At 39.8% G+C, this 27705-nt stretch overlaps 3 protein-coding genes across 4 annotated transcripts; 2 read left to right on the top strand and 1 right to left on the bottom strand.

The window, feature by feature from the left end:
- The first annotated feature begins 227 nt into the window (after positions 1 to 227).
- On the top strand, positions 228 to 5625 carry zgc:153018 (Transmembrane protein 179-like). The gene is made up of 4 exons (XM_047352656.1): positions 228 to 693; positions 1718 to 1855; positions 2150 to 2228; positions 3842 to 5625. The coding sequence occupies exons 1-4, from the start codon at positions 371 to 373 to the stop codon at positions 4037 to 4039; spliced, it is 738 nt and encodes a 245-aa protein (XP_047208612.1). The 5' UTR covers positions 228 to 370; the 3' UTR covers positions 4040 to 5625.
- A 1452-nt stretch (positions 5626 to 7077) lies between these two features.
- si:ch211-107m4.1 (heterogeneous nuclear ribonucleoprotein U-like protein 2) lies at positions 7078 to 16115 on the top strand. Its single transcript, XM_047352672.1, has 11 exons — positions 7078 to 7675; positions 9872 to 9948; positions 10025 to 10267; positions 10352 to 10464; positions 10567 to 10830; positions 12154 to 12276; positions 12373 to 12474; positions 12583 to 12751; positions 13738 to 13962; positions 14055 to 14092; positions 15429 to 16115. Exons 1-11 carry the CDS (start codon positions 7203 to 7205, stop codon positions 15504 to 15506), a joined length of 1905 nt encoding a protein of 634 aa, XP_047208628.1. The 5' UTR covers positions 7078 to 7202; the 3' UTR covers positions 15507 to 16115.
- A 3843-nt stretch (positions 16116 to 19958) lies between these two features.
- On the bottom strand, positions 19959 to 26897 carry nudt22 (nudix (nucleoside diphosphate linked moiety X)-type motif 22). Of its 2 annotated transcripts, none has more exons than XM_047352902.1 (7): positions 26742 to 26897; positions 25128 to 25313; positions 23799 to 24396; positions 23599 to 23724; positions 21205 to 21302; positions 20319 to 20412; positions 19959 to 20205 (listed from the first exon to the last, which is right to left on the bottom strand). In XM_047352902.1, the coding sequence occupies exons 2-7, from the start codon at positions 25214 to 25216 to the stop codon at positions 20092 to 20094; spliced, it is 1119 nt and encodes a 372-aa protein (XP_047208858.1). In that variant the 5' UTR covers positions 25217 to 25313; positions 26742 to 26897; the 3' UTR covers positions 19959 to 20091. The 2 variants fall into 2 exon arrangements, with proteins under 2 accessions (XP_047208858.1, XP_047208859.1); XM_047352903.1 differs by having other exon boundaries at positions 25128 to 25249; positions 26742 to 26863.
- Between the last annotated feature and the right edge of the window lie 808 nt (positions 26898 to 27705).

Raw genomic sequence — 27705 nt, 5'->3', positions numbered from 1 at the left:
TAAGATTTATAAAAATAATTAAAACCAGTGTATCAGTTTCCTTCCATCTCACAGATAGTCGATCAAATTCAGTCCCGATAAAATACATAGAAAATGCTATATATATATTTTTTTTAATGTTATTATTACATGCTGTAATATGCGATGTAACCGAGTGTTTTAACAGGGCTCTAGAATTTGTGTCAGAGTGATCCCTCTGTAGCTCCTCCTCCTCTCTGCTGGTACGTGCAGGGCGTGTGTAGCGTCGGCCCCGCCCACCCTCTCCTCTCCAGAACACGCTTTCAGTTGCGGGATGTGCTGACACCAGTCTTTCTTCTGCATCAGCTGGAACTCACCCATTCTTATTTGACGTGTTTTTCACCCCTCCGGCATGGAGCTGGACCGCAGGCTGCTGCTAATCCACTGCGCCGCTCACGCCCTGTCGGTCGCGACGGGGCTGCTGGTGGTCGTCCCGATGGCGCTTAACGGTTCGGCTTTCAAAGGCCGCTGCGCCCTCTTCTCCACCGGCTACTGGAGGAAAGAAGACCAGGCCGAGCTTACGGGACAGCCTGAGGAGCTGTCTCACCTGGTGGTGCAGCGGTGGGGCCCGCTGGAAGCCTGCCAACTCGCCACTTTTGTGGGTATATTTACGACGCTTTACGGGGCTGCGCAGGGCTGGAGGTGCCTCTTCTATCTGCACGGACGGCATGACGAGTAAGTCCATGGACACACACAAACACGGGGTTTGTTTTTATGATGGCAGCACTTATCCTTTATCCAGTTAAATGCACAAATATTGCAAACGCAGGCCTTTGCAGAATAAACTTATATATGTATAATATACCTCTTATTAATATCATATGACGCACTAATTAACAGCATGCAATTATATGATGAATAAGCTAAACGTATTTATATTTTTACTACGGTGTGGTAACGTCTAACATTTGAAACAAATGTTAAATAAAATCCAGTTGATGCTCCATAAAACCTAATTTTGCCTGGCAAAATGTTTTGAACATCACTTATTTTAGATGAAGAATTCATAAAGTGTTTAATATTAATGTTTTAAACCTTGTAATAAATGCTATAAATTCACATTTTCCAAACGTTTTGTTTCCAGTTGTTTCACCTTTTTTACCTTCCAAACCTTAAGTGTGTTTATATTTTTATTAAATATAAAGTTAAACATAAAAATTGCAGGACACAAATTGTTTAAATGTAGGTGAAAATCATAAATAGTTAGTATTTTAATGAGGCAAACATTTTAACTTATTAATTAATTATGACCAGGTTTCCAGGTCATATAAATGTGTCATCAAGTAACCAAAAAAATTTTATTTACTTGTATTAAATACATGATTATTACAAATGCTTTACAGAAAACATAGAATTATTTCTATATTTATATGACTATTATATGGAACAATTAAGTAAATAAATACAGATAAAGTAATGTGAGATTTTAATATATAAATTCATATTTTAAGTTATGAACTTCTCCATTTCTTGTCTACTTTATAAACTAGTTGCAAGTTTCATAAGTTTAATAATAGATTTATTTATGTAACAATTTAAACTTGTAGCATGTTTTATGTTCTTCATTTCTGTTTTAAAAAATTGTGAAAAATAACTCCTTATAGGACAGTCTCATGTAAATAAACCTTTTTTATGTTTTGATCTTATGAAAACTGTTCCGCATGACTTGATGTTTCTCCCTGCGTGTGTCTCCTCCCAGCACCCTGTTTTCCTCTTTCCTCACAGTCCTGGTGAGTGCCTGTGTGCTCTTCCTGTCTGCTGGGGCCAGCGTCATTTTGTCTCTGGGCTTCAGCTCCTGGTGCGACACAGTCACAGATGACAACACACGTCCCTATAGGTAAAATCCTCTGTGGGTTACCTGATAGATAGATAGATAGATAGATAGATAGATAGATAGATAGATGATAGATGGATGGATGGATGGATGGATGGATGGATGGATAGATAGATAGATAGATAGATAGATAGATAGATAGATAGATAGATAGATAGATAGATAGATAGATAGATAGATAGATAGATAGATAGATAGATAGATAGATAATAGATGATAGATAGATAGATATTTTAATAAACTGGGACCATAATTATGAGTATTAATAATCTTTTCCTTTCCCGGTTTCATGTTCAGTTGTGCAGAGTCCCAGTCTGTCCCTCTTTACCTGGACGTTAACACCTCCACTTTCTACACAGATCTCAGTTTGGCACAGGTAGGAGCTCGGATTCAAACACCAAACATAGCCAACATGATGGAAACCTTCAGTTCCGTCTGTCCTCCAGCAGCTTCAGCAAACATTTCCCCACACAAAAATGTTTGTGTTGCTTGTAAACCCGTTTTCTGCTAATTTAATGCGTTTCTTTCGGAAAGTTAAGAAACTCAAAAAAAACTGCGCCTTCTCTTGACAGCAGTGACGGCTCCTCCTCTCTAAGCTCCCCACTGTCAAAGCAAGTTGTTATAATAGTCTTCTTTTTGTTGTTGGCAATGTTTTAGCATCTCAGATTTTTATTTTATTTGATAAAATGAAAGCAATGTTTGTATGAAAAAAATCATCCAGTTTACTTAATCTTCTACATTACAGATTGTATTCTGTTGATTTTAAACCAAGCATAATCAATCAACAAGAACTCCCGTTCAGCCATCGTTACGTTATTGACAGACAATAAATATGACACATGATGGAAAGTTATTAGAAACTGTGGCAAATATCAGTAGTGTCAATACTGGAGTTTATTTATCCAGTGTAAAAGAAGAAATTTATCCTGGGCCTAAAAATATAAACTCTCAAAACTAAATCAGATTGGTATTAGTGCACGTGGGCATGAGTATCCAGGTTTTAACCTATATTTTTAAGTATTGCTAAATTAAACAGCTGGAGGTCTCTGAAACAAACCAGTGTGCAGTTCATGGATTTAAAAGTCAAATATTCACACAGTGCCTTGCAAAATTATTCTGCGAAGTTTCCAGATTTTGTGGTGTTAAAACCACAAACCTCAATGTATTTGATTTTTGATTTTTCTGTGATAGACCAACAAAAATAGCACATAATTGTAATGTTTTAGAAAAATTATACATGGTTATTAACATTAATAATAAATGGGACCAGAAATCAATTTTCTGTTCTACATGCATATCTCTATGTAGGAAAACTAACTTACACTAACACCATCCCCAGTGTGAAACATGGTGGTGGTAACATCAACCTCTGGAGATGCTTTTCTTCAGGAGGTACAGGACAGTTTGTTTGTGTGGATAAATGTGTGGAGCTAAATACAGGAGAATCCTGGAAAAAAACCTGTACGAGGCTACAAAAGACTTGAGGCGGAGGTTCACCTCCCAGCATTAAAACAGCCTCAAACATACAGCTAGAGCTACAACAGACTGGTTTGGATCAAAGCATGTTCATGTGTTTGAGTGGCCCAGTCAAAGTCTTGATTTGCTGCTGTAATTGCAGCGAAAGTATTCACTCACGGGAGCTAAATATTGACACTTTCAGATTTTTCTTTGTAAAAAAAAAAAAAAAAGGGGGAGAAAGAAGTGTCTCATTTAACCTTCCACCTCACAATTTTGTACTTCTCTGTCGGTGAATTGCATAAAATCCTAATAATCGTTGTAGTTTGTAGTCATATAACATAAGAAAATGTGAAACTTTAAGGGGTTATGAAACCTTCTGCTAGGTATTGTAATTATTAACCTTTACATGGCATGTTAATTACCAAAAACAACCTTGCTTGACACACACAATATAGGAATTTAAGCTGAGTAAGTGATCCCCAACTTTGAGTGTTTTTAGGCCTATAGTCACGGCTGTGTTTGCATCCTCAGGCGTCCCTGTGGTTTGTGACGGCTCTGTGGCTGGTTCAGTCCATCCTGGCCTTCCTGCGGCTCTACCACTCCCACAGACAGCACATCACGGGTCCTTGGCTGCACCGAGACAAGGAGCTGCTGCTGGGACACAGTCCGACCGACAGCAGCTCCCCGACGCCTCCTCTTCCCCCTGCAACCCCAACTGTCTACGTCTGACAGGGAGGGAGTGAGGTAGTGACACGGCTCCTCGTATTTAACTCCACCCTTTATATATTTTAACCTGACTTTGTTCATTATGACCACTTATGATGTCCACTCTGCACGTCTTATTGTTCATATGCCTCATCTCATTCAGCAGAGCCTGACCACTAAATTATATTGACTGATTATTAGCAGATAAGAATGAAGAAAGTGCAGCAGAGACATGCCAAAGATACAGTATGTCGTAATTTTAGCTTTTAACATTTTAAATTCTAATTCAAACAAATAGCAAAATTCCTTTAATATGCATTACCAGTCAGTCTTATTTAATAATGCTTAAGTATTATTTAGTCCTCTGCATGTTAATACTATTTTAATTTAGTTTTTCTATGCCCTGTCTGTTTCTTCTTTAAATCCCTGAGGGATGGCTCTGTGAGATGCATCTAAACGAGATTCAGAAATATACAATAAAGCATGGGATTTATCTAGTTTTAAAGGAACTGTGACTTGCAAGGAAAACCTAAATGTTTAACTTTTTACTCATCAAACATTTAGGGGATTTACTTTCAGCTTTACTTAAGTTTAGCATTTTAATACGTCTTTGATGCGCAGCTATCTTTTTTTGTACTTTTTTGTTCATCTGGTTACCTGCGTGGCTACAGGATCGACGATTTGCAAACGTTCTGATAAATTAGGTTAATAGTGTAATATATACAGTGGCCCTCAAATGTGAACACACTCCTGATAAAATCCCAGGTTTTTGTGATTTATAAAAAGCTATGCTAAATCATTTTCAGAATCGTCTTACAAAAATAATAATAATCCTATAAAATTTAACTGAAAATCAATTTTAGCAGTCATCCCTCTTTGGGGGTCTGTCAACACCCACTTGGCAATATTTGTCTACTTCTTATTTTACTGTGCTTTATATTTTATTTATTTATGTTACTGATGATGCTTCATGATGTTTTTATTTGCATTTGGTTGATGTATATTTAAAAAGCATGGTTGTTTACATTTCTCCTGGAGTCCAACATTTTGCACAGTTGCGTCCTCATCAGGGATGAAAAAAAGTGAGAATTTTTTGCATTATGTTTAATTCTGATGAAGCATTGAGATGCTTTTATTGTGAAGCAAGTGTTGAGAAAGAGCTACGAGTTCATGAAAAAGGCTCACTGTGTGAGGATGGCCTAAATGTTCTGTTGTTAGCGCGCCGCCGAGCCTCTCTGCTCCTGTGACGACTTTTACGATGGTGCTGTTTGTGTGGATGGAGCTGCTCTCAGGATCTCCTCCAACAATCTACTTGGTTTTTGTTTAACTTCTTTGCTGATCTATGGTAGCTTTGAAACAGAAAATATTGCCGTGTTTTCTAAGGTTTTCTGTTTAAATAACTCAAAGTTGTTGTTCTTTCGGGTTATGGTACAGAGCAGCTGTAATGAAGCACAAACAGTGGAGCTGGAAGTCTGAAGTAAAGAGAGATCAGCTGGTGTTGTCACTGGAGACTGTTTATAAAATGGTTTTTAAATTGTAACTGACTGTAATTCTTGTTACCTGTTTGTTCTCATTCATCTTCATGTATTTAAATAAAATACCTGCTCTCATTTCGTAGTTTTTTGTTGAACCTTGATGATACCAAAGCACATCTAGTGATTAAATTACAGTTTTAAAGTGCAGAGTGTAACAGATTAATGGCTACTTTAAACTGTATTAATATACATGAATAAAGTTAGCGCCATAATCAGAAATCTAAAGGATGAATCCTTCACCCATCCAAAGGAACGACTCAATCACACGTTCATCTCTCCTCTTGTGTGCTCCACCTGTCTCCCTTAGACACAAAACAAATGCTGGTTTCATAATTGCCATAAAAATATTATGTATCAACACGGTTTTCCCCCAGTTTTGTTCAAGGATGCCATTATAAGTCCTCACCAGGCATAACAAAACTTCATATTAATTTCCCGTTTTTTTTAAACTCGTTTAATGCCAGTTTAAGCAATAGAAGTTTCATATGTAAAAACTAATTGGTTTGGGGCTTATGGGTTTTTCTAAATCTTGTTGTGGCAGAAATTGGCAGCAAAAATAATCCTGATTAATTTTTGTTTTTGTACAGTCATTCAACAAGATGATTTGTTTACCATCCCATATATGCAAATTGGTAGATTTAGAAAATATGAAATAATGTATTCACGTAGTAGAAAACTAAATATACAGTTTTGAAAGGATTGTAACACAAGGGACTGACTAAAAATTGCAATGGTGGTGTATAAAAATGCATTATGAATGCTGGAAGGACAAAGATTGCTCTTTTTAGTTTAAAAGGCAGATAAAAAGCTTGAAGAAGAAAACATAAAACACACCACCTGGCCAAATTTGCATAAGCAAATAGGTTAACTAATTATGGATTACAAAAAAGCTCAGTGAATTTCTACATTAGAAATGTAGGAACATTAATTGGAATGTATGTACCTGACTTTTGTGAAGTTCCTTGAGATGACCTGTGTTGTGAATTGGCGCTATATAAATAAACTGAATTGAATTGAATTTAACACTTTGAACCTTATTTACAGGTACTTATAAACTTATTTTGAGTCTAAAACTTTAGGTACATAAACACAGATTTTTTTAAAGACTTGGCAGCCATCTATGTTGTCATGGGATCTAAGAGGTCAATCATGGATCTTTGCAAGGTACTTGGAAAAAAAACATCTAAAAGTGTGAAATTAATTTTCTTAATACGTTTTTAGGAAATGGCAAGAACAACAGGATAGAGAAGATACTACAATATTCAAAATGAAGAATAGGTCATTGAATCAAGAGAGGAGATGTATCAAGAATGAGATTGGTCAATGTGCATTAAATAGTTTGCTTAAAATAAGGAAACAGTATCGCATATATTCTTAGATTTTATAAAATATTTATTTATAAAAGAGGACAACTTCGAAGGATTTGAAAGAAGACGTTATGCCGATATTACTGATGTCAGTGCCCTGAAAACAGTTAACTAAACCATAGGGGGCGCTAATGAAGCATGAACGATGGCAACTGCCCGCCAATAAACTCCTAAAAGAAGACGAAGAAGAAACCCCACTGTTTTGAATCAGACTATCTTCTTTATCGTTCAGTCAGGTCTTATTTCCTTTAAACGGACCGACTGTTTTATCTCGATGCCGTAAGAATGAAGTTAGCGGACATTAAGAAGTTGAAAGTGGCCGAGCTGCGGTCCAAACTAACTGAACTGGGCTTGGACAGCAGAGGACTGAAGGTTGAACTGGTGGACAGACTGTGGTCCGCCTCACAGTCAGGACAGAGTCCAGAACATGTAGAACTACTGGAGGACAGCTTACCGTCTGGACCGACGGAACCAGCTGAGGTTCAGGTTCCGACCGAGTCCTCGTCACCGCCGGTGGTCGAATGTGCTGCTGCGCTGTGTGAAGTAAACCGGAGTAGAGCGTACACGGACACCGCCACACAAACTGAGTTAGAACCCGGTTCACCAGCGGTATCACCGGGTTCCGAGCGCCTACCAGGTTCTGAGACTGTCTGTCAGGCTGAGGGAGGGCAGCTGGAACCTACAGGTGGTCCTCTCTCTGAGGAAATGGGCAGAGGAAGAGCTTTCTATGAGTTCAAAGAGGAGATACGATACAAAAGGTAGACAGTTAGTTAAAAATCTACACAGTACTGAGATGCTAGGTTTTTGTGACGTAAATAAATCGGTCCAAGATAAATAATTACAGATCTTTTTCCACCTTTAATGTGATCTATAAGCAGTTTAACTCTGTTAAAAAACAATGAAATCCTTTAGAGACGCAACATAAAAACAAATAATGTGCACACGTTTTTATAACTAGTGGCTGTGTTCGCATTTAACCCCCACATTCAAACTGCTGTTAAATAAATCATTTAAAGTGTCTTTGACTAACAGGGTTCCTTCACCCTGGAGAGTATGGATAGGTTTGGAAAAGAGAAACTTGGGTTTCCAGACTTTATTCCTCAGTTTTGATTTGAAATATAGATCAAAAACTCGAATAAATTCAAGTTATTTTTCACGGATTCATATTTAAATGTTGTCTTTAATCTTTGATTTGCTACAACACAACTTAGGTTGTTGTCAAACTCCATAGTTTTTGAATCAGTGGGGGGAAAAAAACACTAAAGCACATTCATTCAACAATTGTGCTTAAAAGTGCTTTTAAGAATCAGTATTTAATACTTGATGGAGTTGATCTAAATTGGTCCAGAAGCCAAGAAGAAGAGCAAAGTTGGCCTTTACCATGCTTTCAAATTGAAAGCCAACTTCAGTGTTTCATTAACATTTGAACAAAAAAAAATTAAAACAAAATATAGATAAATGTTTTATACTCAAATGTTCGATTAAAAAAAGAAGGGAATTTTTGGAGTAGAAACTGGAAGAAACTCTTGATTAACTCCGTGGTCTGCAGAGAGCTTCCAAAACACCGAAGGGATCATACATGTTAAAAGGTATCAGTCAGAAGAAGTTACTAAATAATTTCTAAGACATTAAGATATACGATGACACACAGTGAATACAACCATCAGGAGGAGACAATGTGGTGACATTCCCAAGATATGGAGGTCTGTTAAAATGTTATGATATGGCAAGAAGAAAACTGGTCAGGAAGGCTGTAAAGAAGCCTACGGCAACATTAACGAAGCTGCAGGAAAGATGTAAATGTATTCTTCATGTATCTGGTCGATGGTGGTGAGACACAAGCCTCGTCTAAATTTAGCAACACAGTTGAAGTCTCCCAAAAGCATGTAAGAATTGTGGTATGGTGTGACGATAACATGGTTAAATGTTTTGGTCATGATAGCAAAAGGTATGTTTGGTGCAAAAACAACACTGAACATCAAAAATAAAACGCCATACTCACAGTGAAGCATGGTGGTGGGTGCATCATGCTTTGGGACTTTTTTTTTTTTTGTCAGCTGAAACTGGGAACATGGTCAAGGTCGAGGAAATTATGAACAGTTCCAAATACCAGTCAGTTATAGAACAAAACCTTCAGGCTTTAGCTAGAAAGCTACAGGGAACCTTTTCAATCAGCTCATCCACAACTTAAAGCATACATCCAAATCAGCAAAACATTGAAGAAGATGTAACATTTGGAACGTCCCATCCAGAGGCCAAGCCTGAAACTATGGGGTGGCCTGAACAATTTGGAGCATCTTTGCTAAGAACGAAGGGCGAACATTCAAAGGCCAAGATGGGCCATCCTAATAGACTGACTACTGTAGTAAATTCAAAAGATGCTTCTTCGTTGTATTCGTTGAAGGGTGTGCATACTTACGCAACCACATTGTTTTAACGTTTTATTCATAGTTTTAGTTTTTTTTTTTTTTTTAGTTTTAAGTTGTCCAGGTTATGGGTCAAATTAAAAGTTGAAAAGTTCTGAAATCGGTGTCTTGGTCCAGTGTTTTCCAGCACAAAAGCCAGGCACTTTTAACAGAGGTCCACTGTTATTATTTTTATTTTTTTGGAAAGAAGGATCCAACCAATTATCTCAGACTATAAGAGCAGTGTGACTTTTATCCTGGCTGTGGAACATCAGTCCAGATCCTTACAGTCAGGGTTTTGCTGAGGAGGTCGTGGGAGTTTGGTTTTCCTAATTATAATGCCTAATTATATAAGAAATAAATCTGATGAGCTTTTTCAGGCCATAGAGTCTGTATGAGGGACAGATGAGATTTTACCCACAGATGCACATTGGACAGGACTCTGCTCATCAGATCCTACTTGTCGATTCTCTTCAGTCATTGGCGTTCATGTTGTTTGTTTTAGTCATATAACAAAGAGTGTTAAATTGAGTATCTGTGTCTTTCCAGATCCAAATCACCCCAGCCTCCACAGGACAAGGAGGAGGAAGAGGAATGGGATGAAGATAAAGTGAGATTAGATCCATGTGAGTCCAGATTTAAGTTAGTTACCTATTATGGAATCCTTTTAGAAATGTCGCCGAGACTTTGTCGTTTCCACAGATGGCCGTCACCTTCACTTTGAAGTGGGCTCTGATGGATCTTGTGGGCAGCCGCGGTACTGGGATCGGTTCCCCCTGCTCTGGTCCGGCTGCAGGCTAACCCACGGGGTGCGGCAGGGCAGGGTGGGCTTTGAGGTTCGGTTGGAGAGGAAGTTGTTGACTGTAGAGTCGGAAGACCAAGAGGTCAAGGACTCGTACGGACTGAGAGCGGGCTGGTCGGTGGGCAACTCCTCTCTGCTGCTTGGTAAGGACTAGGTCAACCTTATCTGAACATGTTTCTACGCTTGTATAAAGACCATGAACTGAAACTTTGTGTGTTTCATTCCAGGGGAGGACGAGCTCTCTTATGCTTATGATGGATGCGGTCAAAAAGTTTCTGGTGGAAACACGGAGGAGTACGGGGAGCCTCTGTCTGAGGGGGACATCATTGGTTGTTATGCCGTGAGTTACTTGTCATTATATTCTCTAGTTTAAGTGATGCTGGGATTGTTTCTCTCTATTTCTTATTCTGTTTGTTTCCTGTTTGTTCCTCCACAACCTCAGTCTTTTTCTACAGATGGCGCTGTTGAGTTCTTTTTCCATAAGAACAGTCGTTTCCTGGGCCAGGCTTTTTACCTGAGTCCCTCTGTGCTGCGGGGTCGAGTCTTGGTTCCTCATGTTCTCTGCAAGAACTGTTCAGTCCGATTGCTTCTGGACCCTGTAACCCCTCAGTGGTACCCCGGACCGCCGGGGTTTACGCCGCTGACGGCGCTCCCTGCTGGTCAGAGAGTGCGCACCACATCAACTCCTTCCAGAGCGCAGTGTGAGGTTAGATCTTGGTCCTTGCAATTTAGCTTTAAAGTTCCTCATCCTTGTGCTTCAATGAGTGTGTCTATTATATATATTAGCTAGTATGACACGCTGTGATAAAATATCTTATATAAAATGAAAAAAGAAGAATACAGAGTATTTATTGTATTTAGCAAATTCTTTCAAACTCTTGCTTTGGCAGCTTTTTTTTTTTTTTTCTGCCTTTCCTGTGCGGCCCTTGAATTCACCATGGCAGCACATTCTGCAGTGTGTGCTGAACAGAATGAGGAAAGTGGAGACCAAAGGAAGACGTTACAGGCCTGAAAAACTTGAGCTGATGATCAGTGTCTAGAAGACTTGGTTTTAAGAAACAAAACTCCAGCAAAGACCTGACAGAGACAGGGGTCGTTCCCACACAGTCTCCAAACATAAACAAGTAAATAAATAATAATACTATGAAGGTAAATCTACATTTCTGATAAGTTGAGAACTTTTTACATTGATTTATATTCAGATGACACCCTTTATCTTTGATTTGCTACATCAAATCTTACATTTTTCTCAAACTCATTCATGTTTTAGGTTTTTAACTTACTAGTGGTTCTTACCAGTGATTCTTCAACTAGGTCTGATTTAAACACTTTTTTAGTCAGTCAGTCATTTTCTACCGCTTATTCCATAGTGGGTCGCGGGGAATCTGGTGCCTATCTCCAGCAGTCTATGGGCAAGAGGCAGGGTACACCCTGGACAGGTCGCCAATCCATTGCAGGGCAACACACATACAACCAAGCACACACTCATTCATACACCTAAGGGCAATTTAGAGTGACCAATTAACCTAACTGGCATGTCTTTGGACTGTGGGAGGAAGCCGGAATACCCGGTGAGAACCCACGCATGCACGGGGAGAACATGCAAACTCCATGCAGAAAGACCCTCGGACGGGAAACGAACCCAGGACCTTCTTGCTGCAAGGCAACAGTGCTACCAACTGCGCCACCGTGCAGCCCAAAACACTTTTTTATTCTTACAATAAAAGTTTTATAGCTTTTGAAAGCTTTTAGAAGGGATCTAAGTGGTGGAAAAAGACCCAGGATAAACTGATGAATCAAATTCATCTTCAGCTTTGTGTTGTTTCATAATTTGTGGAACATACAGATAATAAAACACAACAGAGTAAAAGTTTCTGATCCCAAACATCCAGAATGGTATAAAAAAAGAGTATTGAAATTGACCTTCCTAAATGTTTTCCAGGACAATTTAATTAAAAGCAGTTGTTAGCGTCCACCGTGTTTAATCCTAAAAGACAGATTTTTAGCTTTCATCTCTCTCTCCCTGCAGGTGGTGATGATGGTGGGTCTTCCAGGCTCTGGGAAGAGCTTCTGGGCTCAGACTCACATGAAGCAGTATCCAGAGAAGAAGTACAGACTGTTGGGAACGGAGGACCTACTCACTTGTATGCTAGTCAGTGAAAGCCTCATCTTCTCTTTGATTTAGCATTTTCAGAGCTCCATCCACCTCTGAGCAGCTGATCTTCATAACGTGTGTGTGTTTGTGCAGAGTGGTGGTCAGAGAGACAGGAGGCTGCAGCAGGCCTCCCAGTGTCTGACCGATCTAATCAAGGCTGCTGCCGAGACGCCTGGAAACTACATCCTCGACCAAGTAACTCAGAACTAGACCCGAAACTCACTCTTGCAGAAAAACATTAAAAGCTTGCTGTGTGTGTGTGTGTGTGAATGGATAATTTAACTTTTTACCGTATTTCCCCAGTGCAACGTCCTCTTCTCTGCACGTCGGCACAAGCTGCAGCTGTTTGCAGGTTTCAGACGGAGGGTGGTGATGGTTTTCCCTTCAACAGATGAGTGGAAAAGACGGCTGTCACAGCGTCGAATGAGTGATGGCGAGCACATCCCTGAGACCGCCCTGCTCAAACTCCAAGGTGTGGCTTATTTGCTTTGTATTGAAAAAGGGGTCTAATTTCAACCTTCACATAGGGATGGTCAGTTACCGTATTGTTTGTCGTTATCATGAAAAGTAAAAGCAGACAGTATTGTCGGAACTGTTACTATGTTCTCCACTGTCTGGGTGACTGGTACTCAGTGGGAAGAATAGATGTCTTGCAATCCAGAAGTTGTGGGTTTGATTCCAGCTTCCGCCTGTCCCATAACCTCAGGCACTTAACCTCAAGTTGCTTACCGATCTGTGTATCGGTGCATGAATGTGTCCTGGATAAATGTCACTTTATTGTAAGGGGCTTTGAGTGGTCGGTATGACTACAAAACAGGGCATAAATTTTACCATTTGATTTCATGAGACCATCAATAAATGATAAATTATGATTAGATCCAGTTACTGTCTGCAGGTTAGTGATAAAAATCTCTCTTCTTTATGTAACTGGGGTCCTGAAGAAGCCTGTTTAAGCATGGGTGTGTTTTTAGGTGCAGTGTTTGTATTTGTGGGGCTTTGACTGCAGTGAAATGTAGTCCCAGCAACTGCAGAGAAGCTGTAAAAAAAATTTTATTGTTAGTTTTATTATCACAATAAAAACCACAAGATAGTGTGATAAAATGTAAAGTCCATATCGGCCACTGCTTCTGTGGGAATTTACCTGTGCACCCCAGAGACCCTAATGGTCTTAAATGTAAAGGTGTAGCTTGGCGTAGCGGCAGAGCGAGCCACATACGGAGGTCTCAGTCCTCCATTCAATCCCGACCCCGGAGACCTGTGCTGCATGTCTTCCCCTATCTCCACCCCACTTCCCGGCTGCCTACCTTGGAAAATAACAAAAATAAAGGGCAATAGTGCCACAAAAAATATTAAAAATAATATATTTTTAAGTGATTAAAAACATGTTAAACCAGGATTGAAATGTTTGGACACAGACACAGCAAATATGTATTTCTCCATTTCTGTTCTCGTCTTCAGTGAGCTGCAGTCTTCCAGAGCCGCAGCCCGAGCTGATGGAGGAATTGGAGTACGCGGAGCTGCCGCAGGAACAGGCACAGATCCTCCTGACGGAGTACAAAGAGGAGGCTCACAGGCTGCTGCCGCCCGTCATCAAACCAGACAAGAAACCCAGATGGTGCAAGAAAAGACGTCACCTTCTGGGTCCTCCACCATCAAACAGGATGCAGTGGACAGCAGTCCCTGGTTAGCATAAGATGTGATGAATATTTTGTGAGACCTATTGGTTCAAACTGTTGGCTGATTTTCTTTTTGGGGTTTTGTTTTTGTCTTTGAAGGTTGGGCCGACCCAAGAAGTAACATGCAGCCGAGACATGTGAGCGGTACTTTTTCATCAGTTATTTGTTTCAGCAACAGCTAAATTGAATCTGAATCTCATTGATGCAACAGATCATCTCACTTCATTATATATTTATTATTAAACCAAACCAATCTAAAGTTATTATCTTAATATTAAGATGTTTATCAACTATATGAGAATTGATTTAATTTTGTTTTTAAGGGGAAAACACTGAGTGTCTAGTTGAAAATGTAAAAAAACATCTTAATTAGTTTAATCACCCCTTAAACATTAAAACTGGTTAAAGTTTGAGATTAAAATATAAAACAGTTTGTTCAGATACCCTGAAAATAAAACAGTGATTGGAGAATAATTTGGTTACGTGACCATTTATTTAAGCTGTAAAATTAACATGAAGCTTATTTTATAGATAATTTTGAATCATTTTGATGAACAACCTTGCTCTGCCTAGTGAAACATACATTTAAAAGGCAATATTTATATCATCAAATATAACCATCAGGACTTAAGGTTAGTTTATTTGAAGGCAAGAAGGTTGAAGATAAAATTACAAGTGATAAATATGACATGCTTCTATTTTAAGAAGGGATGCACTGAGATACGAGTTGGTGATCATAATTGGCTGACCTCAAGCTCATTGAAGATCTTTTTCTGGTCACTGAACACACCATAAGCGAGCTGTACCAGCTGACATTAAATGCAACACTTTCTAGTGTGGCAGTTCAGGTCGGCAAGAAGCCAAAAGGTGCAAAAAGGTTTTTAATGGATAAACTGTGTTTATTCAGGCTGCTACAACTTAGGCTATCTGCGCTAATCCCCAAAATCCCCCAAAAATTATTTGTTGTTGAGCAGGTAAAAAAAAAGAAAAGATTTCACCATAAAACTATTTACCGTTTTTAATTGTGAGGAAAACAAATTGTGACCCCTGAGTACTTTCAACTTGACAGAAAAAGTTTTGGCACCACTGCTCTATATCAATTTATCTTTGTTTGAAATAATTACATTTTGCTTTAACGTGACTTCATCGTAAAATGGCAACATTTCCAGAAAGGCTGAGAAATACACCCTGAATGCTGGTAGCTTTAGTTGCAGCAGGTTGACCTTTAACAACCTGACATTGGGAATTAGCTACAAATCTCTGATCAAAAAGATAAATGGGGAGAAACCAGGTGTAAAAGTAATTTTAGTTAGAAACATAGTAAATGCGTATATGTTGTTGCTCTATTTGATTTGATTTGACATCAAATAGTTCTCCTTGTGAACATTTTGAAGTTTCCACTTTGGCTCTTTGCTGCCCCAGAACTGGCTGGTTCTTTAGGTTTGAACAACCAACTTTTCTCTCTTGTTTCAGTGGAACCTGCCTTATCAGCAGCAGAACTACGACTACAACAGAAGCTTTGCTTCCAGCGGGTCCCAGAGTTACTCCTGAGGAAGCGTGGAGCAGGAAGAACAAGGCTGCATCTGTGGGCTGGGAGGAGGCGTCCCTCATTTTGTTATATTTTTATTAAAATAAGACAGCAACACACTTCCTTGTAACCTACTATAAGGTGCTCTTAAGCATTTGTTTTCCAAAGCCCTTTTTTAAAACCATGATCTTCAGTTGTTCTCTTCAGGATCATCTTTAAGGTGAATGAATGAAGGGTTCAAATGGACCCGCCAATATTGGGCTTCTGGTGCATCCCAGGAGGTAGCTGCAGAGCTATGATGACCATGAGCTGAAAGGCAATCGAGTAATGAAGATGATGTAGTGATGTAGGCATCAGCACATGAATCGTGCGTATAAGGAGAGCAACACAGCTTAATGATCCTCCAGGGGTCAATTTGAGAAATGAATTGATAAGCAGAGTCTGCAGATCATAACAGGTTGAAGATGACATGAGTTTGCTTTTATTTGCTGCTCTGAATGTAGAGTCAGCTGTTCTGAGTTTCTGCAAGGTCTTACATTTAATGATTAACTTTTAGGCCTGAATGCATCTTGCATACACCAGCATTTTAAATACTGGTTCCTTGAATACATTTGGATATCTCTTAAACTTTATTATTTTTTTTTTGTCTTGGTATTCATTGGTTTTGCGATTTTGAGTTCTGGCCGAGGAATCCAGCCCATATTACGCTGTGACAACAGGGAAGCCACAGGTGCTGTTAAAAGGAGTTTATCCCCAAACCTTCTGGAAAATGTTGCTTAATTCTTAATTAATTAATCATGTTGAACCAGCCAGACTCATTTTTATCATGGGGGGAAAAATGGTTTCCATAGTTGGCTGAATTCTGTCATCAGTAAGTTAAAGAGGTTTAGTATTTGCTGTGGGAAAGGGATCCTTTTTGTTGAAGCACTTGAGTCAGACGCCCTAAAAAGAAAACAAACTATTAAGGTAAATATAAGTGATTACCTTGTTTTTCATAATTCATGCAGGTTTTAATTGTAGTGGTCTTAAATTCAACTTCCAGAAACTTGCAAGTACAGGAGAAGTGCCTGACAAACATCTGCTGCAGGTTACAGAGGTGAATCCTGGTGACTTATAGGCCACGCCCCTTTTATTACACAACCCAGGTGGTCTCACGCTTTCTATGCTGTGAAAGATAAAGGTGATTCTAAAAGTTTTCATGTATCTTCTGCTAGTTCTTTGGTAAAAAAGCGGATCAATCTAGCGGTCCTTAGTGCCGAGATCACAGACAAGTACAGCGGAGGGAAAACTGTCTTGGCTTCTAAGTGAACCTCGTTGCTTCAGTTTCTACATAAATAGGTCAGAATAACCTGCGTGCTGTAAAGCTGCAACATATCCAGATCTGCTTCTCATGAATATCTGAATCTCAGAAGTTTTTTCTTTGGCATATATCTGACTTTACAATATCAGAATACCCATTTGTTCTTATGGATTTATTTAATTATTGACATTTTTCCTGCATATTTAACACTTTTCAACATCTGAGAATATCCAAATATATTCACAAAAATAACTAATGCTGTTCTCCACTGGTGGTTCAAGGCCAGATTTACCAAGGAGCCAGGGTGGGGCCAGTGTTTTTTCATGGGGGCACAGAACAAAATAATACAAAATAACAGGAAAATATTTCATCCTTTAATACACTGTTCAAAAAAATAAAGGTAACACTTAAACAACAATATAACTCCAAGTAAATCAAACTTCTGTGAAATCAAACTGTCCACTTAGGAAGCAACACTGATTGACAATCAATTTCACATGATGTTGTTCAAATGAAATAGACAACAGGGGGAAATCTTTGGCGATTAGCAAGACACTCAATAAAGGAGTGGTTCTGCAGCTGGGGACCACAGACCACTTCTCAGTACCGATGCTTTCTGGCTGATGTTTTGGTCACTTTTGAATGTTGGTGGTGCTTTCACACTCGTGGTAGCATGAGACGGACTCTACAACCCACACAAGTGGCTCAGGTAGTGCAGCTCATCCAGGATGGCACATCAATGCAAGCTGTGGCAAGAAGGTTTGCTGTGTCTGTCAGCGTAGTGTCCAGAGCCTGGAGGCGCTACCAGGAGACAGGCCAGTACACCAGGAGACGTGGAGGAGACTGTAGGAGGACAACAACCCAGCAGCAGGACCGCTACCTCCACCTTTGTGCAAGGAGGAGCACTGCCAGAGCCCTGCAAAATGACCTCCAGCAGGCCACAAATGTGCATGTGTCTGCACAAACGGTTAGAAGCCGACTCCATGAGGATGGTATGAGGGCCCGACGTCCACAAATGGGGGTTGTGCTCACAGCCCAACACCATGCAGGACGCTTGGCATTTACCAGAGAACACCAGGATTGGTAAATTCACCACTGGCGCCCTGTGCTCTTCACAGATGAAAGCAGCTTCACACTGAGCACAGACATGACAGAGTCTGGAGACACCGTGGAGAGTTATCTGCTGCCTGAAACATCCTTCAGCATGACCAGTTTGGCAGTGGGTCAGTAATGGTGTGGGGTGGCATTTCTTTGGAGGACCACACGGCCCTCCATGTGCTCACCAGAGGTAGCCTGACTGCCATTAGGTACCGAGATGAGATCCTCAGACCCCTTGTGAGACCATATGCTGGTGCGGTTGGCCCTGGGTTCCTCCTAATGCAGGACAATGCTAGACCTCATGTAGCTGGAGTGTGTCAGCAGTTCCTGCAAGATGAAGACATTGAAGCTATGGACTGGCCCGCCAGTTCCCCAGACCTGAATCTGATTGAGCACATCTGGAACATCATGTCTCGCTCCATCCACCAACGTCACGTTGCACCACAGACTGTCTAGAAGTTGGTGGATGCTTTAGCCCAGATCTGGGAGGAGATCCTCAGGAGACCATCCACCGTCTCATCAGGAGCATGTCCAGGCGTTGTAGGGAGGTCATAGAGGCACGTGGAGGTCACACACAATACTGAGCCTCATTTTGACTTGTTTTAAGGACATTACATCAAAGTTGGATCAGCCTCTAGTGTGTTTTTCCACTTTAATTTTTGTGTGTGACTCCAAATCCAGGCCTCCATTTTTTAATAAAATTGATTTCCATTTTTTGATTTTTGTGTGATTTTGTTGTCAGCATTTCCAACTTTGTACAGAACAAAGTATTCAATGAGAATATTTCATTCATTCAGATCTAGGATGTGTTATTTGAGTGTTCCCTTTATTTTTTTGAGCAGCGTATATTAGGTTATATATTAGCCACTTGCGGCTCTGGAGCTGCAGGTTCCACACCCCTGATGTAGCAAATGAAAACTGATCTTATCTCAATATGGCTGAAGATAAAAGTGCAACACCTAAATTTTTTATTCATTGTTAAAGTAAAACTGTAGAGGTAAAAAAAATGAAGTTTGTCTAAGGAACTAGTCAGTTATGGTCTCTGTGCCAGCACATATCTTCAGAAAATGATTTTTGTATTATGCCTGATAACAGGGGCCATAATATGGGTCAGGACTGGTTCTACTGGCCCCTGTTGGCCCTGGTCTAGAACCACCCATGCTGCTCTCAGTATTTCTGAGATTTTACTGGGACATTTACTCTTTTTTTTAGTTTTTTCTTTTGTCTAAAAAGAAACCTCTTAAAATGAAGGAAAGAACCAGTGTTTACAGACCCCTGAGCAAAAAACTAATTTTGTGCTCCATCTTTTGGCATAAATTTGTTCCCATTTTCTTAGTTGAATGAGCAAAATCGGAATACATAAAACAGTATTTTAACCTTCTCAAAGAATGTTTCTGAAGTGATCAACTGAAGCACAGATCCTGTGTGAAGGCTTTGCTAGTTTTCTTACCAGCTTCTCAAGGACTTTTTCAGTGTTTTTCTTCTGTAGATGTTTTTTTTTTTTTAGGTTGGCACTTCTTTTGTCCTCCATTTTCTAACTACACACAGCACACCACGCTTACAAGGTTACAAGAAAATGTAGCTTTTTTTTGGAAGCAAAGTCGAGAAAAAAAAAAAAACGAGGGGTGTGTTGTGGATAGGCGTAGCGTGGGATCACGTGGTGCTATCAGTGATTGTAAATCACCTGTTGTGGCTTGTGTGATTTTAGTGAGTGGATGATGGGGGAGGTCTACCTTTTTTGCTGAGCGCCTTAAACTACGTTTTTTGTCCTTAATCACCGTTTAATCCTACGGATCCATTTTTTTATGCTGCCTTGGATACTGTTCTACCTTGGATATTGACAATGTCGACAAAATAAAATCATCTTAACTGCATCTTGGATTGCGTTTTGATAAGCTGGCGCGTCAACAAGGATTCCCTTATTCAGCTGCTCAGCGTCTTTGTTTGACAGTCGCTAACAGGGTGGTTTAAAATTTTTGCGCAGTGAGTGTTAGTGGATTTTGTTAACCTGAAATAAATGCTGCACGCCGTTTTGTACAATCATAGAAAGTTGGTTTTGTGTTTCAAAGACAAAAACTTTTTACTAAAATATTTTAATAATTTTAACCGTCATATTTTACAAAGTACAGAAAATGAGAAATTTACGACATTGCTGCTGGTCCTCTGAGTGGTTCAGGTGAATACATCTAACTGGGAGACGTTTTGCTGTTTTATTTGCTTGGTTTTCCTTCTGGTTTCACCATCTGATAGAGTAGCACGGCCCCTTTAGCTGAGGGACACATCTCCGACCACAGAGGGCTGCTCCGGTTCAGCTGCAACACCTCCTGCAACACACAAAACAAGATAGAAACAACCTCTGGAATCTGCTCCTTCCAACGCATCTTCCACTTCATGCTGGAGCAGGAAATCACATCACCGACTCCCGAGCTGAACTGACCGTTCTGCAGAGGAAGACGGCGTCCGTGGACTCGTTGGCCTCTGCTCCTCCTTTCCAGTACAACTTTCTAACTTCATCAGAAGACAGAGAGCAGCTGAGGACACGGAGATAGAAGTTACTTGATGACATCTCACAACACAGAAAACACATCCTTTTAGACCTGGATTTATTTAGACATACATGAAATGTCTTCAACTTTCAGTTTTAGGCAGTTATTCTGTATTACTGAGTTTTTGACACTAAAAATAGACTCTTAAAAATGCAGCGTATGAAACTTTTAAAACAGATTAAGCAACGTTGTGTGATAACAAAGCAAAATGACAATTTTCACCACGAGTCATAGAAATAGAATGATTCAAACAATTTTCCAACTAAAGAGTAAGTCTAGCCATGGAAAATGGTTGTTTCTGCAGACCCGATACTTTGGTAACAACTAAAAAGTATTTAAAACAAGATCCTAGGTGTATATTTCTCTACTTATAGTAACTATAAAATATGCCAAAAGCTTCAGTTTAAAAATCAACTAAATACAACCTAGGTAAACTGATGAAATTCTTAGACTTTGTAAGATTATACGGGTTTTCTCTGGTTGCTTTATTCTTCCAAGTAGCGTTTCTTGGTTTAACTCAGGTTTTATAAGGAAACCAGGGCTGCAGTTTGTGTCAGGAACTTAAAATCTATGGATTTTTCTTATGATGTTACCCTCCTAACTTCTGGTTACTCTGGGGAAGTCAAAGTCCATTTTAATGGAACAAGAGAAATCTTTTCAAGGTGTTTCATGCTGCTCTGTTTTGCTTATGATTTGACTTTTAATTTTAATTGAAATTTGAATCTGAATGAGACATTTTTTACCTGGATAAATGAAGGATAATAATAGAAATATCACCTGACGTAGAACTCTGCGCTCGGCCGTCCAGCGCTGGTGTGGTTCAGAGCGACGCCCATCAGGACAGGAGCTCCAAGGCTGCTCAAAGGGATATTTACCTGCAGACAGAACAGGTGTGGTTCATTTTAGAAATATCGTCTGAATTGTCTGATTTCTCGTCTTGACTAATAAACTATTGTTGAATTGCATTAAGAGTACAGAATTTATTCCATGTCTTCTCTGCCCCTTTTTCATTTATTCCTGTTTTCAGTCCATCCATCCCACCATTCCTTTGTCCAGCCGCCTCCGCCTCACCTCCACACAGTTTGTGGTTTTAGCAAGACTCCATCTTTAAAGTCTGACCACTGCAGAAATAACTGCCATAAATCTATAGTGAATGTTTGTTTTTATATTTCTAAAATGATCTAAAAGGCCTCAGAGCTCTGGAAAAGTCTGAAATTTGGACATAAAAATGTTAAGGATCCCTGTTTTTGTCATGGCACAGTGGGAGCCGAGTGATCAGTCAATAAATAACAGTCGATGCATAAAGGTCATTCTCAAAATATTAGCATATTGTGATAAAGTTCATTATTTTCCATAATGTCATGATGAAAATTTAACATTCATATATTTTAGATTCATTGCACACTAACTGAAATATTTCAGGTCTTTTATTGTCTTAATACGGATGATTGTGGCATACAGCTCATGAAAACCCAAAATTCCTATCTCACAAAATTAGCATATTTCATCCGACCAATAAAAGAAAAGTGTTTTTAATACAAAAAACGTCAACCTTCAAATAATCATGTACAGTTATGCACTCAATACTTGGTCGGGAATCCTTTTGCAGAAATGACTGCTTCAATGCGGCGTGGCATGGAGGCAATCAGCCTGTGGCACTGCTGAGGTCTTATGGAGGCCCAGGATGCTTCAATAGCGGCCTTTAGCTCATCCAGAGTGTTGGGTCTTGAGTCTCTCAACGTTCTCTTCGCAATATCCCACAGATTCTCTATGGGGTTCAGGTCAGGAGAGTTGGCAGGCCAATTGAGCACAGTGATACCATGGTCAGTAAACCATTTACCAGTGGTTTTGGCACTGTGAGCAGGTGCCAGGTCGTGCTGAAAAATGAAATCTTCATCTCCATAAAGCTTTTCAGCAGATGGAAGCATGAAGTGCTCCAAAATCTCCTGATAGCTAGCTGCATTGACCCTGCCCTTGATAAAACACAGTGGACCAACACCAGCAGCTGACACGGCACCCCAGACCATCACTGACTGTGGGTACTTGACACTGGACTTCTGGCATTTTGGCATTTCCTTCTCCCCAGTCTTCCTCCAGACTCTGGCACCTTGATTTCTGAATGACATGCAGAATTTGTTTTCATCCGAAAAAAGTACTTTGGACCACTGAGCAACAGTCCAGTGCTGCTTCTCTGTAGCCCAGGTCAGGCGCTTCTGCCGCTGTTTCTGGTTCAAAAGTGGCTTGACCTGGGAAATGCGGCACCTGTAGCCCATTTCCTGCACACACCTGTGCACGGTGGCTCTGGATGTTTCTACTCCAGACTCAGTCCACTGCTTCCGCAGGTCCCCCAAGGTCTGGAATCGGCCCTTCTCCACAATCTTCCTCAGGGTCCGGTCACCTCTTCTCGTTGTGTAACGTTTTCTGCCACACTTTTTCCTTCCCACAGACTTCCCACTGAGGTGCCTTGATACAGCACTCTGGGAACAGCCTATTCGTTCTGAAATTTCTTTCTGTGTCTTACCCTCTTGCTTGAGGGTGTCAATAGTGGCCTTCTGGACAGCAGTCAGGTCGGCAGTCTTACCCATGATTGGGGCTTTGAGTGATGAACCAGGCTGGGAGTTTTAAAGGCCTCAGGAATCTTTTGCAGGTGTTTAGAGTTAACTCGTTGATTCAGATGATTAGGTTCATAGCTCGTTTAGAGACCCTTTTAATGATATGCTAATTTTGTGAGATAGGAATTTTGGGTTTTCATGAGCTGTATGCCAAAATCATCCGTATTAAGACAATAAAAGACCTGAAATATTTCAGTTAGTGTGCAATGAATCTAAAATATATGAATGTTAAATTTTCATCATTACATTATGGAAAATAATGAACTTTATCACAATATGCTAATATTTTGAGAAGGACCTGTATTTTAAGAAAAAACGGGACCAACTGGTTGTTTATACACAAAAATGTCTCGGCCTGCTCAGAAAATTTATCCTAACCATAAAAAGTCTTATTCCTATTTGGGTAACGTGCTTCTATTTTATTTTCATATTAAGGATCCAACCCTGATGTTCAGACAACACCTACTGATCTTGATTTACTGACTCTAACATCAGTTTCTTAATTCAGTCAGCAGTACTGGAAACATGAAGGAGCAGTGACCTGCGCAGCCAAGCCCACCTCATCCCTGATCTCCGCGCAGACGGAGGAGAACAGCTCTGAGACGATGGCGTCCGGCCTCTGCTGCATCATGACCACACTGATGTGTTCTTCAGCCGCTCCCTCACCCAGGTGTTCACACACCGCCTGCAGACAGCAGCAAACACATGAAGAACAATCACAGAGAGAGCATTTAAATAACTTTAATCATTCAGCGTCACCTTTGGCTCAGGGTGGCCGCCGGGAATATCCAGCATCCCCGCCGCCTCTGCCACCTTCTGGCTCCTCCTGATAAACACCACCTGACCATCACGTGTGCACAACACGGCGCCCACACCCAGGGGCTGAGCCAGCAGGGCCAGAGGGTCACCGAACTCCTCCTGCCCACGTTGACAGAGCTCTGCAACCTGACACGACCAGTTTGTTCCCAGGTAGTCCTTGTAGCAGGTGAGGCCTAGCCTCAGGGTGAGGAGGGAACTAGGGTGACGCTCAGCTGGAGCGAGCTGTGATTTACTGCAGCTACAAGTGGGTGAGAAGTGGGACAACACCTTCTGATTGACCCCTCCACCATCTGCGGTCTGAACTATACACCCATTAATGATGTCCACACAGTCCTGAGCTGCTTCACCACCTCCTCTATGATCACCCAGCTGCTCTGCACGGTCAGGCCGAAAGCAGCGGTGATGTTCTGGAGAGACCAAGCAGAAGGAATGTAGCCTAAATTTGGCCCCGTTAAAAAGCCACGGCTCCTTGGAAAGCCGCTCTGTCCAGACCTTGTTTATGTGCTGCTCAAGAAAAGGATCCGTCTGCCTGTTGAATCTGAGAGAAGGAGAGGTCAGACTTTATTGTTTTCTCTTAAATTATTGTTATTCAAGAAAAAGGAACAAACTGTGTTCTGCTAACAGGAACAAACGGCCTAAAGATCCTATTTAAAGGTTCTTTCATGTCAACAGCACTGGTTCATGTTTTTTATAAACAGATAAATTACTTATAACATCAAAAAAAAAGTTGCTTTAATATAAAACTGCTTTTAAATAAATAAATAAAAAATTAAACCGTTGATAGAAAAGATAAATGCTTATTGTATACAGAGATACTTTTATGATGTACTTATAGGCTTTCATGCAGAAAAACTGATCTTATATGAAAATACAATTTTTATCATAAAAGCACTGCTCTTACAAAAAGATCACCAACTTTTATGGAATGAAAAAAAACTGCTTTTATATCTAAAACGGAAATTTCATACTTGGAAAAAATACATTTAATAAACTTTCACAGAAGATGACTTTTTTTTTTTATATAAAAATACTTTTGTCTCAGAGACAAAATACATTTATAAATAAAATATAAAAGATTAACTGCTTTAAAATTTAAAAAATACATTTAGGGTCAAGAATTAAATCCCACTTGAGTGAAAAAAGCTGAAGTGCACAGAAACACTTCTGAACAGGATCTGTTAAAAAAAAATACAACAATATCTGGCTGCTTGGAAGGAAAATATAAGGAAATAAAACATGACTTTTACAATTCAGAGGAGATCCGAGTACCTGTCAGAAAGCTCCACCTGTACATGGTTCTCCAGCAGCCCCCTCCAGTGTGCACAGTGCAGCAGAATGGACACTTCTGGGTCCACCATGTTTTACTGTGGATGACCGAGTCTGACGTGGCCCTTTAGCAGGTAGTGGTCACAATATAAAGACAAAGTTTTGTAGCCAGGTAACAAGAGGTTAAACCTACAAGAAAACAAGTGTATATCATTTTAAAGAGATCAGGGAGAAGACTTTATGAGTTGTTTAACTCTTTTAAACAAACATCAGGTAATGAAGTTGGATAAACGTGATGTTAATGTTTGCCCAAGTTAAATACTGCATCTTTAAAAGAACTAGAACTAGAAATTAATTAGTGCCTTCGTCCATTGAACTGAGTCAAAAACATGGATGTTTTGGTTTGGTCATAGAGGAGTGGATGTTGTGTAGATCAGGTTTGGTTGATCCAAAAGGAAAGCTGAAAGAGTTTTCTAGATCATCAACAACGTTGAGCTCAGATGCTTACGTGCAGGGAAGAAGGTTTCAGGATATCAGAAAGTATCCAGCCAACAACAGGACAAAGGTACCACCAGTGCAGAGCTTGCTTAACCTTGGCAGCATGTGAGCGAAAGTACATCTTTATGGATGTTTAGGCAAAGAATTGTGCAAGAAGGCTTTCTTCTGAGAAAGGCAGACAGACAAATTCTAAAGGAAGTAGAAAGCCTGGACTGCAGAAGACTGGTGCAGTTATTTACTCTGATGAATTCTTTTAATTTCTGAAACATCTGAAAAAATATTTATCGAGAGGGGAAAAAAGGAGAACGGTACCATGAGTGCTGTTTTGTGAAGCCATGTGTGGGGTTAATTCTCATACCCAGGAAGACTGACATGAATAAACAACTGATTTACAGTATCAACAACAACTTTAACAACGATCCTGGCTCAATGTGGTGGTCATCTGTATAGCTGCCAGCATGATCAGTGCGAGGCTACAGTGAAAAGAAAACACTTAAAAGTCATCTTCAGAAAAACAGCTGGAGTATCAGAAGCCATCAGACTGTGATCAAGACAAGAATGAGTCACCATTAGTCAGGTTTAGGCCCAGGACTTTATGTTAAAGTAAGGTTTAGATGTTAAAGAGAAACGTATCAACACTGCAGACTTTGACTCTTTGAATTAAAATCATTTAAAACTTTATTTCCTGCTTAAGTACAATAGAAAAATGTTTTAGTAACTCTAAGCATGTAGTAGTTGTTTGCCTGCTAAAAGCTTTTGGTACGGACTGTATAATCAGTAACCACGGAAACACTTCATGTTGCTCTTTAACCCGCAGAGCTACAAAGATGTGATTTAAAGTTGATTTAGTTCCGTTAACATTTTAAACCTATTAACGGTCGTTTGCTGAAGGACACCTGTTATAGAAGGTTTAAGGAGATTTGAGATATTTTTCCGCTTTCATACATGTTTCATTGTTTGGGTTACACCAAATAATTTCATTCTTTATTATCCTAAGCAGCACGAATAACATAAACTACACAGAACTACACAGTCAGAATTCAACGAAATATTGCTAAACATTGTTATTTAACAAACAGATGCAGAAAAACGTGAATGTTTTTAATAACATTGTCTCACCTATTTGGAGAGTTTTGATCTTCCTTCCTTTATTCATTCAGACTAAACTACCTTTCAAAGCGCTAGTCGTTTCTTCCTCTTGCCCAACTACCTCAGATGTTAAAAAAAACATATATGCTATTTACCACCACCTAGTGGTCAACCCGCAGAACTGCAGTCATTTGTCCTCAAATGCAATGATTCAAAATTAAGATTTTTGCTACAGTTTATTTTTATCAGTAGAAATCCATGTAATCCATTTAAGTTTTTTTTTTTTTTTTCAGGTAATTCCAAGGTTAACCATCCTGGAAAATGTTAGGGCGTGTTCTTGTTTTGCTTTTTGTCAAGTTCACCAGGATCAATACACGGCTTCTTGCAATTTTAAAAATGAACACACTCAGGTAACAAAACGGTACAAAGAGCAACGTTTTGTTCTAAAAATTCTGTTTATGTAGTTTATTTGTCATGCTTTCTCTGATATAAGAAAAGCAGAACGAATAAAGTCATGTTATATGTCAAGCCATGTCAACTGAAAGTCTATTTCTGTAGCATTTTTGGAAAGGCAGCATCAGTTAATCAAAGTGCTGTACAAATTATCAAATGAAAATGAAAGCAATTACCTAAAAATCTTGTATTTGGACACCCTCTGGATAGTATGATATTAATGGAAACAGGCATAAATACATTATGTATTATTATTATGTGAGGACATGTGTGGGCAGACCAAGACCTTCTGCACCTTTGGGAATAACAAGCCATGGTTTACTCCACATCTCAGGAATCTGCACAGGGACAAGGAAGAAGCTCACAGCAGTGGATATTGGGCGCAGTACAGGCAGGCCAGGAACAGACTAACAAAGGAGATCAAAGCAGCCCTGAGAAGCTTAAGAACAGCCTTTCTACTGGTGACGCTTCGACTGTATGGACCGGTCTGAGAAACTTGACTGCCTATAGGAGCCCCCCCACCCTTCCTGAACAGAGTCGT

This window comes from Girardinichthys multiradiatus, chromosome 23 (genome assembly GCF_021462225.1).
Source record: "Girardinichthys multiradiatus isolate DD_20200921_A chromosome 23, DD_fGirMul_XY1, whole genome shotgun sequence".
Taxonomy (NCBI): Eukaryota; Metazoa; Chordata; class Actinopteri; order Cyprinodontiformes; family Goodeidae; genus Girardinichthys; species Girardinichthys multiradiatus.
This window is presented reverse-complemented; position numbering and strand designations above follow the sequence as displayed.

Bases quoted from the DNA above. Each gene is read 5' to 3' on its own strand.
- zgc:153018 (XM_047352656.1), top strand. From the start codon at position 371: ATGGAGCTGGACCGCAGGCTGCTGCTAATCCACTGCGCCGCTCACGCC. The intron at 694-1,717 runs GTAAGTCCATGG...GTCTCCTCCCAG, and splicing joins CTGCACGGACGGCATGACGA to CACCCTGTTTTCCTCTTTCC. The intron at 2,229-3,841 runs GTAGGAGCTCGG...TTGCATCCTCAG, and splicing joins CAGATCTCAGTTTGGCACAG to GCGTCCCTGTGGTTTGTGAC.
- si:ch211-107m4.1 (XM_047352672.1), top strand. From the start codon at position 7,203: ATGAAGTTAGCGGACATTAAGAAGTTGAAAGTGGCCGAGCTGCGGTCC. The intron at 9,949-10,024 runs GTGAGTCCAGAT...TCGTTTCCACAG, and splicing joins TAAAGTGAGATTAGATCCAT to ATGGCCGTCACCTTCACTTT. The intron at 10,831-12,153 runs GTTAGATCTTGG...CTCTCCCTGCAG, and splicing joins CTTCCAGAGCGCAGTGTGAG to GTGGTGATGATGGTGGGTCT.
- nudt22 (XM_047352902.1), bottom strand. From the start codon at position 25,216: ATGGTGGACCCAGAAGTGTCCATTCTGCTGCACTGTGCACACTGGAGG. The intron at 24,397-25,127 runs GTACTCGGATCT...TCCTTCTCTCAG, and splicing joins CAGGTGGAGCTTTCTGACAG to ATTCAACAGGCAGACGGATC. The intron at 20,413-21,204 runs GTGATATTTCTA...CCGTGTCCTCAG, and splicing joins AGCGCAGAGTTCTACGTCAG to CTGCTCTCTGTCTTCTGATG.